At 46.8% G+C, this 10,859-nt stretch overlaps 1 protein-coding gene across 3 annotated transcripts in view; it reads right to left on the bottom strand.

Moving 5' to 3' along the window:
* Nucleotides 1–2,199: 2,199 nt before the first annotated feature.
* SPTBN1 (spectrin beta, non-erythrocytic 1) overlaps nt 2,200–10,859 on the bottom strand; it is a 178,991-nt gene continuing 170,331 nt past the window's right edge. For all 3 annotated transcript variants that reach the window (XM_053383641.1, XM_053383644.1, XM_053383642.1), the window contains exons 33-35: nt 9,842–10,015; nt 6,417–6,459; nt 2,200–3,742 (exon numbers count right to left, since the gene is read on the bottom strand). In XM_053383641.1, the coding sequence (XP_053239616.1) occupies nt 3,530–3,742; nt 6,417–6,459; nt 9,842–10,015 (430 nt within the window). In that variant the 3' untranslated portion in view covers nt 2,200–3,529. The remainder of the gene's footprint in view (nt 3,743–6,416; nt 6,460–9,841; nt 10,016–10,859) is intronic.

Below are 10,859 nucleotides of genomic sequence, written 5' to 3'. Positions count from 1 at the left end.
TTGTTTTAAACAGCAGCTTTCTCTGAAAGATACTTAGGGACCATAGCTAAGCCCTCACAGAGCTTCAGTTCCCAGCAGCCTTAATAAACTACAGTTCCCATGATTCTTGTGGCGGCGAGAGATGTGCTTTAACTGTATTGCGTGCATGCAACCTTAAGGAAAGGAGCTGCAGTTCAAAATACTCTTGTGCTGGCAAATTTACCTATTAATTCCCTTGGAGTAAAGTCACAGATGTGGAGGCATGGATCTGCTTCTGTGCATCACAGCTGCCATGTTTGGAACAAATTGCTAGACTGTACTGTGTGTCTGCATTAAAACAATGGCAGAACTAAACTGTGTGATTTAGCTGAAGTTGAAAATAAGCGTTACTGTACAGTATCCAATATAATGCACCACTGAATTTAATGTGCACCTCAATTTTCAAAAGCTTGAAACCAAAGAAGAATTAGGTAGCGAATGTAAATGCGCCATCAAATCTAATACGCACCCTAATTCTCGCGACGTAATTTGGCCAAAAAAGGTAAACACGGTATTTTTTCAGCTTTGAGGCTGCCTTACCAAGAAGATAGCAAGGTTTGGGGTGGTGATAGGCTGCAAGGCAGAGTGTACATGGAAATGAGCTTGTTGGGTCAATGGCCTGACTCTGTATAATGCTACTTCCCATGTTCATAAGCCACAAGTCTAGATGCAGAGGGAGAGAGGTGAAGGGAGAAAGAAAAGATCAGGATGGCAGGTTTTGCAAAGGGCCTCAAATCATTTGGTTTGTGAATCCCACTGCCAGCTGGTCACACTCATTGTAATATAAAGCGGAGGTGACAATGGACATACCGGGATCCTGGGAGGTTGAATCTATAAGGAAGAGCAGATAGTCTGGTTGGTTGGCATCCATCTATTTTGGGAGACAAAGGAGGAGGGTGCCCTTGGGGGTGAAGTCAAACTGTTGGAAGGTTATATATAATGCTTGTTGGTCATTAAGTGCACATAGTTTGTGTTTCAATTAAAGTCAAGTATGAATGCCTGATTTCCCTTCCAATTTTACTGCTTCACAAAGGATTGTACCCAAAGGAAATATCTGTTCCGCCCCCCCCCCACTCTCCTCTCATGTGGGAATCTACCTAATCCCAGCTTCCCATGTTCATCCAAATAAGATTTCATCAAGACCTTTCATAATAAAGGTAAAGGGACCCTGACCATTAGGTCCAGTCGTAGCCAACTCTGGGGTTGCGGCGCTCATCTCGCTTTACTGGCCGAGGGAGCCGGCGTACAGCTTCCGGGTCATGTGGCCAGCATGACTAAGCCACTTCTGGAGAACCAGAGCAGCGCACAGAAACACCATTTACCTTCCCGCTGGAGTGGTACCTATTTATCTACTTGCACTTTGGTGTGCTTTCGAACTGCTAGGTTGGCGGGAGCAGGGACCGAGCAATGGGAGCTCACCCCGTCGCGGGGATTCGAACGCATCTGATTACAACTCTGCTAAATGTGGCTGATGGGAGTTGTAGTCTAAAACACCTGATGGGCAGCAGGTTGGCAAAGGCTGCCGTGTGCCCTGGAGAAGGCTGGGGTGTGAACTACCTCCCCATTGAGCTCACAGCTTCACCTTCCCCAGGTAGGCTTGGGATACACCTGCTGCTGACCAGCAGCCTCTGACACTTTTCCCATTGGGGACGGTGGCATTTTTTTTGGAAAAAATCCCCCTTCCCTTCTAAGGGCACTTGGCACTGATCTACTCCTGAAACTAAACAGGTCTGCCCTTGTTGGCTGTTGGATTTCATCAAGACCTTTCATAATAAAGGTAAAGGGACCCCTGACCATTAGGTCCAGTCGTAGCCAACTCTGGGGTTGCGGCGCTCATCTCGCTTTACTGGCCGAGGGAGCCGGCGTACAGCTTCCGGGTCATGTGGCTAGCATGACTAAGCCGCTCCTGGCGAACCAGAGCAGCGCACAGAAATGCCGTTTACCTTCCCGCCAGTGTGATACCTACTTATCTACTTGCACTTTGACGTGCTTTCAAACTGCTAGGTTGGCAGGAGCAGGGACCCCATTGTGGGGATTCACACCACCGACCTTCCGATCGGCAAGCCCTAGGCTCAGTGGTTTAGACCACAGTGCCACCCGCACCCTCCCCCTCCCCAAATCAATATCTCCACCCACTTTTTAAAGGGAGAAGCAGGAAGCAGGAATCTGAACATACCAGGGTTAGTTTTAAAAGCATTTTAATGACATAGCATATATTTAACAGATAGGGTAAAAGTCTAGAGGTACAGTTCCATACAACCGAAAGCCAGTTCCAGTACTATCCTGACTACAGGCCCAGTCATTGAGAAGGCATTCCTATTAAATGTATTTCTTTTCTTCTTTTTTCCTGATTGTGCAGTAAGATGAAAATTGTTCATTACAATAGTTACAGTGACAGAGAAATGCACACTATGTATCAAAGAGCAAAAGGTAATGTAGCAAAATTATAACACAGTGTAGCTGCTGACAAGCAAGTTAACCATTGGAGTAACATTTTTTTTGTTTTTGTTTTTTTTTCTTCCAGTAAATGCTTCAGTTCCACTTTTACACTTAATCGATGATTTTAAAGGGTTTTGTTTTTTTTAATTATACATCTAGCCTTATTATACTTTTTTTACTAGAATTATCTGAAACATACAATATAATGTATTTCAGCAAAAAAAAAAAAAAATCAAAATTACAGATTATTTAAAACCGTTATCAGTATGCTAAGTCTTTCTTTCTTTTTTCCAATACCAACATTCTTAACTGTCGTTGCCGGATGTGGGGTTTTGGCGGGGGGGGGGGGGTGACGGGGGGGAAGAAAGCATCACGTCCATGTTTTAAGTTCACATAAACAAGATGCCCGGATATAGAAATGGTTTTGGCCTGTACGTTAAATGTTGAGCTGCACTCTTTGTCACGGTAGAAGAGAATATGCCACCATTTCATTTACCAGGGTTAGATTCGCAGTGGGGAGAACCAAGTAGCCAAGGCTCAGCACGACAACCTCAGACGGAAGTGAAAAAAGTATCTCTGTGTGTTTCTGTGTGTCTGTCTCTGTGGGCTTAGGAACTCTGCAAGCACCTTGTATTCCAATAACACTAAAATAGTGATGGGTTGGGGCGGGGTGGGGCACTGTTGTTTTTCAAGACAGCCTCAAAAAATCGAGGAACAGTTTAAATAGTAAAGATCTAATCTACATTAACCTCGTTAAAAAGAAGAAAAAGGAAAGAAAAAAACCAGAGAAAGAAAAGGAAGGAAAATAACGAAAGGAAAAAAACCCAAAAACCTGGCTCTTTGCTTTTACTCAGAAGCTGCCCAATGCACCTCAGACGTATTTGTAACTTTAGAATCTTTTTGTGTATTTTTTGTTTTGTTTTAAATGCTCTATAAATAAAAAAAATTAAAAAAATTAAATCACATTGAGGAACATTAGGCACAGAGAGTAATGTATTGGTTCTGAGCTTGCATGCTGGAATTCCACTGGAACGGTCGAGAGAGGTGCAGCGTGTAAAAGATAGGAGGGAGTTCACTTCTTTTTCCCGAAAAGGCTGAATCTCTTCTCTTTGTCTTTCTCTTTCTCTTTCTCCCGCTTGCCAGGACTGGACTCGCTGGTTATTGTCACACTGGCTGGCAGGGTCTGGGCGCGGCTCGTCGCTGGGGTGCTGTGTGTGCTTGTGGACAACTCGGCTTTGTCCGAAATCGCAGAGGCAATGGCCTGGATCCATGCGTTCATTTCCTCCTGGGGGGCGGGGGGAGGCACGACAGGAAGGTGTTTAAAAAGAGAGAGAGATTTCAAGGAGCCCCAGCCTTCCCACGCTTTGAAAATAAATAGCTTAAGGCGGTGGTTCTCAACCTTTTTGTGCCCATGGCTACCGTAACCAACTACAGTGGTACCTCGGGTTACATATGCTTCAGGTTACATACTCTGCTAACCCAGAAATAGTACCTCGGGTTAAGAACTGCTTCAGGGTGAGAACAGAAATCGTGCTCTGGCAGCGCGGCAGCAGCAGGAGGCCCCATTAGCTAAAGTGGTGCTTCAGGTTAAGAACAGTTTCAGGTTAAGAACGGACCTCCAGAACGAATTAAGTACTTAACCCGAGGTACCACTTAACCCAAGGTACCGTGGTACCTCGATTTTCGAAAGTCTCCATTGCTGAACGCCGAAAACCCGGAAGAAAATGTTTTCGTTTTCGATCGCACCTCAGAAGTCAAGTGGCTTCCACTGAGTTTCCCCCCCCAATTTTCTCTATTTAATTTTCAGACTGCCCTTTGCGCCTCGCTTTTTGAAAGTCAAACAGTCTTCCAGAACAGATGACGTTCGAAAACCGAGGTACCACTGTACTCTGTTCCTGCTGCACCCCTGTGGGGCTCAGGAGCCCAGTTACGTCACCCCTTGCCTGCAGAGCTGGCAGCCTCTCACCCTTTTTCGAACACCCTCCCATGCGGAGTGTTCCCTCAGCCTCCTCTCCTTTCCCCTCTCCTTGGGAGTCCACTGGGCGGCCACTGCTGCCACCCCTGGTCTCTGAGCCACTGCACCCCAAAGAGAGTAGTCTCCTCACACTGTCCCACAGCCGCCTGGGAAGAGGATGGCCTTAGTGGCCCAATGGAGAACGAGAGGCCGGCACCTTACTTTGGGCAGTAACAGTGGGTGCTGCTGGGCTTTTAGGGTGGAAAGGCTCCCCTTCAGCACCGGGCACTCAGCTTCCAGGGAGGCCTTGCACACAGCAAGCAAAACAAAGGCCAGTGCCTGCCTGCCCGGCCTCCCACTTGTCTGTCCATTCCCAACAGCAAGTGCTGGCGGACTGACCATCTGGGCTCCCTCGCCCGCTTGCTTGCTTACTCCAAGGCTGCCTCAGCTCCTGGCAACCAGCACCCCCTGGCCAGTCCCAGAGGCACCATTCACCTGGGGAGCTCATAGCCAGGGCTGCAGCAACAAACAGCCACACAAGCCTTTGGGAGGCAGACACAAAAGAGGGCACCAGAGGAGGGAGGGAAGGAAAGAGGGACAGAGGCCAGTGTTGCCTGCGACACCCTTGATTATCATTCAAGGCACCTCAGGGTGCCACAACACACTGGTTAAAAACCACTGGCTTAAGGGATTCTGGTGAACTAAGGCAACTTTCACACCTTATATTTTAAACAGCCCCACTCCAACCTCCAAAAGAACTCCAGGGTTTCCTGAGATTTCCCCAGGGGTTGGGTAAAGGTAAAGGTACCCCTGACCATTAGGTCCAGTCGTGGCCGACTCTGGGGTTGTGGCGCTCATCTCGCTTTACTGGCCGAGGGAGCCGGCGTACAGCTTCCGGGTCATGTGGCCAGCATGACTAAGCCGCTTCTGGCGAACCAGAGCAGCGCACGGAAACGCCGTTTACCTTCCCACCGGAGCGGTACCTATTTATCTACTTGCACTTTGACATGCTTCCAAACTGCTAGGTGGGCAGGAGCAGGGACCGAGCAACGGGAGCTCACCCTGTCGCAGGGATTCGAACCGCCGACCTTCGGATCAGCAAGTCCTAGGCTCTGTGGTTTAACCCACAGAGCCACCCGCGTCCCTCCAAGGGTTGGTTATCTTGGAATAAAGGTCAGTGGAGACTGTAGAGCTTAGGCTACGTCCCCCACTCTCATGACCGCAAAAATTCTGCAAGCGCCCCCTGAAACGTGTGTGCCCATCACAACAGAAATTCCAAAGCTGTCTGGCGTTGCAATGTCATAACACATATGCGGAGAGTGAAGGTGTCTGTCAAGCCAGCAGCCCAGTGTTTTCCAAATTTGGGTCTTCAGCTCTTGCTGGACTACAACTCCCATCATCCCTAGCTAGCAGGTCCAGTGGTCGGAATGGTGGGAATTAGTAGTCCAAAGGCAGCTGGAGTCCCAAGTTTGGAAAACACTTCAGTAGACACTGTACTGGGACATTTTTAATGCTTGGCATTTTATTGTTTTTATATTTTCCTGGAAGCTGCCAGATAGGCGAGGTATAAATAATAAAATGATAATGTAATGATGATGATGATGATGATGATAATTAATAATAATGATAATGATGATGATGATGATAATAATAATAATAATTAATAATAATAATAATAATAATAATAATAATAATAATAATAATAATATCATCAAAGGGGGAAGGGCTGCTGCTCAACACACATGATTTGCATGCAAAAGGTCTTGGGTTCAACCTTTAGCATTTCCAGGGAGGGCCAGGAGAGGTGCCCTGTCTGGAATGCCAAGCAGTATCGACAGTAGTGAGTTTGATGGACCAGTTGTCTGATTTGGTGTATGGCAGCTTCCGATGTCCCATTGCTTTATGCAGAATGCGGCTTCAGGAGATCGCGGTGACAGCAAGACACCAGTAGCACCAACATGACTTTAGAAAAAGAAGAAGAACCCAACCAGGGACAGAAACTTACATCGTCTTTGGCTTGGAAGAGGTACTCATTGCCGTCAGTTAACCTGAAATTCAGAATGACAACATCAGGATAAAGAAGCTGCTCTTGCCAACCAATCAGGAGCAACAGGGACTGCGGACCTTGTTCTTCTTGCACCAGTAACCCCGCGAAGGACTCGTTGTCGGTGGACTTACTGCCCACCCCAGTTTTAGAGGCACCGTGCGTATCCCGACACGTCCTTGTGTGCTCCATCCCTGAAGTGGACTCAGCACTTCAGAATTTGGGAGTAAGGCTTCAGTACATTGCAGTGTTCCTAGTTCCTCTTCTCGATGAACAAAGCCAGAATAAATCATGCAAAACTTGTGGGATAAATTATGCAATTGTTCCCAATTTGCACAAATTTATTCAGCTCATACCTGGCAGGGGTGTTTTCTTGGTGCAGAACTGGGATGTCTGAGGCTGGACTGTTCGTTTTTACATTTTTACTTCCCCTTGAAATGTATTTAACAAGATTTATATACCTCTTAATCACCAAAACTTCTAAGTGGTTTACATAAAGTATAAAATACACATTAAAATTACTGATAAAATCAGATTTATTTTTTTTTAAGTTGTCCTAACTTTTTTCCAAATTAAAATCAGTGGTTTTAAAATTATACATTATAAAATAAAATTATATATGATGATGCATGTTGAATTCCTTGAAAGAGTGGAACAAATATTAGGTGCTCATCAGAGGTCCTTTCACATTTATTCTGGGCGCAACACATTTCAAGTGGCCGATTGGAGATCCCAGTGCCGCTGTGCTCTAATTCAGCAGGGGAACGTGATGGGATGCTCAGTCTCAATGAGATACAAGAACTAGAACTCCCTGCTCATTCGGACTCTCTTTGGCTTCCATGAAGAACCTTTACAATGTCTGGAAGCGTCAGCCCCCCCCCCCCGCTTATGGGTTGGGTGCCTCTCTGTTGCTCTCTGCTATTTTAATAAACGTAATAATCTCTCCCCTGGCTTTGTGAACTGCTTAGATAAGGCTTCCTTGCTTTGCCTTGTCTGCTTAGGGCTAAGGTAATGCTGAACCATTTTCGACACTGAACCATTAAATGCAAGGTGCCATGGAAGGGATACACGCAGAAGCACCCTTGAGAAGCGTACTATAAACCTTTGAAGGAGGATTAGACTGCCCTGCCGCTTGGGAGACAAGCTGTTGCTGTCTGAGCTCGGAAAGCCAAACAGTGAGGGCAGGGGGAGAACAAGGACCCGAAAGGTACTGGTGCTGAAGGCACAAACCAGTGGCTGGTGTGGTGAGGATGCTAAAGATCATATAATCATGGAACTGGAGAGTTGGAAGGGACACCAAGTGTCATCTAGTCCATCCCACTGCAATGCAGGGGTGCTACCCTCTCTGATGCCTCCAGCACAGAGAATCAAAAATCACTGTAGTGGTGCCATTGCAAGTAGAAGAGCTGAGGACAATAAGATGCTTGTGTGGAGCCCACAAGCAGAATCCATATGAGGATTTTTTGCCCCGGTGTATATTACTTCGCTACCTTACACTGAGTTGCATTTGCCATTTCAACATAGCTGTCAACTTTCAGATTTGAAAATAAGGGATCAGCAGCCTCACCTGTCCCAGGGACAGTCTACGGGATATCTAATGATCCGGGATAGCAGTGGGAAGCAGGAGAAACGGCGCTGGAATAAGGGAATTTCCCGCAAAAAAAGGGAAGGTTGACAGCTCTGCATTTCAAAGCCCTTCCGAAAGAGACCCTTTTGCAATCTCTTTTTGTTCTATTGCAAAGAGGATCCTGGCCACTCTGGGACCTCGAATCTATATGCTGATGGCAGTCCTTTGCAGCTTTGGAACATCTTCATGGTAACATGGGATGACAGGGAAAAAAGCAAGGTCCTATTCTGGAGCCATATACGCCAGCCTTTCTCAGCCTTGGGTCCCTAGATGTTGTTGGACCAGTGTGGTCCAGAAACATCTGGAGACCCAAGGTTGAGAAAGGCTGATATACACTAACAAAACATGTTAAGAGTTTACCAAGCCTATCAAGTTTTGGAAGAGAATGGTTTTTGAGTAGGTCCACTGCTGGAGGCAGTAGGCCTCTGAATACCAACTGTTGGGAATCACAAGTGGGCGGATAGCCATCCCATTGGTCAACAGTGAGAACACGATGCTAGACTAGATGGGTCTTCGGCCTGATCTAGCAGTCAGGCTCTTCAGCCTGGATACGTCAGTTAGTTAGAGTGTGTTGCTGCTAACACCAAGATTGCAGGTTCAATCCCCGTACAGGACAGTTGCATAGTCCTGCATTGCAGCGAGTTAAACAAGATGATCCTCAGGGTCACTTCTAACTCTACGATTCTATGATTCTAAAGTCCTTAAAAGGTAAAGGGACCCCTGACCGTTAGGTCCAGCCGTGACCGACTCTGGGGTTGCAGCGCTCATCTTGCTTTATTGGCCGAGGGAGCCGGCGTACAGCTTCCAGGGCATGTGGCCAGCATGACTAAGCCACTTCTGGCGAACCAGAGCAGCGCACAGAAACGCCATTAACCTTCCCACCAGAGTGGTACCTACTTGCACTTTGATGTGCTTTCAAACTGCTAGGTTGGCAGGAGCAGGGACCGAGCAACGGGAGCTCACCCCGTCGCGGGGATCTGAACCACTGACCTTCTGATCAGCAAGTCCTAGGCTCTGTGGTTTAACCCACAGTGCCACCCACGTCCCCTAAAGTCCTTAAGAGAGGAATTAAAGGGAAAGAACGCGGCCCAAGCCAGATATCCCCTGTGAACTGATCTTGGGACATTTCTAGAGGGCCATGTCATCTGCAGCACCCAGGGGTTGGGCTGTGAATTGTGGAGGTAATGCTCTGCTTTGCGAAGGCAAACCTCGCACCAGACATGCAACAGTATGTCAAGGAGCGTTGCACCTGCTTTCCCTGACCTTTTGCCTTCTTGCCTAGAAAACAAGGTTTTCCCCCTGACCTTTTGTCCTTTTGCTGATTTGTTTACTAGACATAACACTTGGCTGGAGCATGGCAGGGAACATAATCAAGTATCGGGGAACATTCAAGGGAAGCACCTGCTAACGTGCATTTGCTAATGCTAGAAATGTGTGTAGATGGAAATACGTTAAGTTCAGGGTGGTTTCACTACTGTTTCCAATTGTTGACTTCTGCTAATAAAAGGAGCCTTGGCAGAGCTAGCCGGCAGCTTGCTTGGAGCACGCTTGCCAGCGTGATTCAGCACAGCTCACCTGCATTCAACCTCCTGTCGTCTCCATTATTCCTACAGTGAATGCAGTTGCTCAGAAGATCGGTGGATGTGGATAATGTCTGCAAACCGCTGGTGCAGGGAGCCTGGGAACTATCAATTCCCATCCCTGTTGGGAAAAGGAAAAGTCTCTCTCTCTCCTTCTCCTGCAGGAAGAGGTGCCTTACCTTAGCTTGAACACATGCTTTTTCTTCTTGTATTCAACCGCCACTTCGCATGCCGCTTCTTTCAGGCTGACGGGGATCTCGTTGTGGTAGGGGATGCCTGAGGAAGCAGCCTTGGCATCTTTGTAAAAGCCCATGTCTTGCTTGTTAATGACACAGTAGACGTTATGCCAGGATCTTGGGAGACAAATGAAACAACAAGGCAAGCATTAAGGCCGCCGTCACGGATAAGCGCAGCTTCCTCCTTGCTTTTCTAACGCTACAGCATTGCATAAGCAAATCAAAGCTCTTTTTCTGCGAGAAGATAAAACAGGTTTATGGGCAAGAAGTTTGCACGACACAGCTCTGTTAGAAAAGGGAGAGGGAGACAGAGAGAACAGGTTGCCTGCAAAAACAGAAGAGATTTCTCAATGCTATGCCATTAGGGTTTTTGCATCTTAATGATTTTATGTGCTGCGCCTAATGGTTTTCTAAAATGTTTCTATATTGCTGTACCCAGCGCTGATATTTTGAGAGAGGGTAGATAAATATCAGCACTATTTGGAAGTAAACATGCTGGGTGTTTTCAGAGGGGAAGCTGTCAAGTCTGAAAGCTATCAACGTGGATGCATCATTTATTCAGCATTGTTTACTTGGTTATTTCTATCTTGCCTTTTTCGATCCAAAAAGGATTCTGACACGAAACTAGCAGGATGCAATGAAAACCACCAATCCACTTAAAACCTCGACATTTCAAGATGAAAATAGCCAGCAAAACCGGGGGGCGGGAAAGAGTGTGTGATGCTGTAAGCATCTGAGATAGAACGGGACCAAAATCAAACCTATCAACAGATAAATAAATTCTGTTTATTTATGTGCATGCTGCCTGACAACAAAAATCCTTGAGGCGTTTTGAGTTTGGCTGTGAATCCTTGTGAGCAGGAATCTGGAATGCTCTCGCCGTCTGTGTAAGTCTTTGCAGGAGGGCCACTGCAATAGGACAGGATAGCTGGCGGTCACCCCTCTCCTTTCAGCCATGCAG

Source organism: Podarcis raffonei, chromosome 3, assembly GCF_027172205.1.
Source record: "Podarcis raffonei isolate rPodRaf1 chromosome 3, rPodRaf1.pri, whole genome shotgun sequence".
Taxonomy (NCBI): domain Eukaryota; kingdom Metazoa; phylum Chordata; class Lepidosauria; order Squamata; family Lacertidae; genus Podarcis; species Podarcis raffonei.
This window is presented reverse-complemented; position numbering and strand designations above follow the sequence as displayed.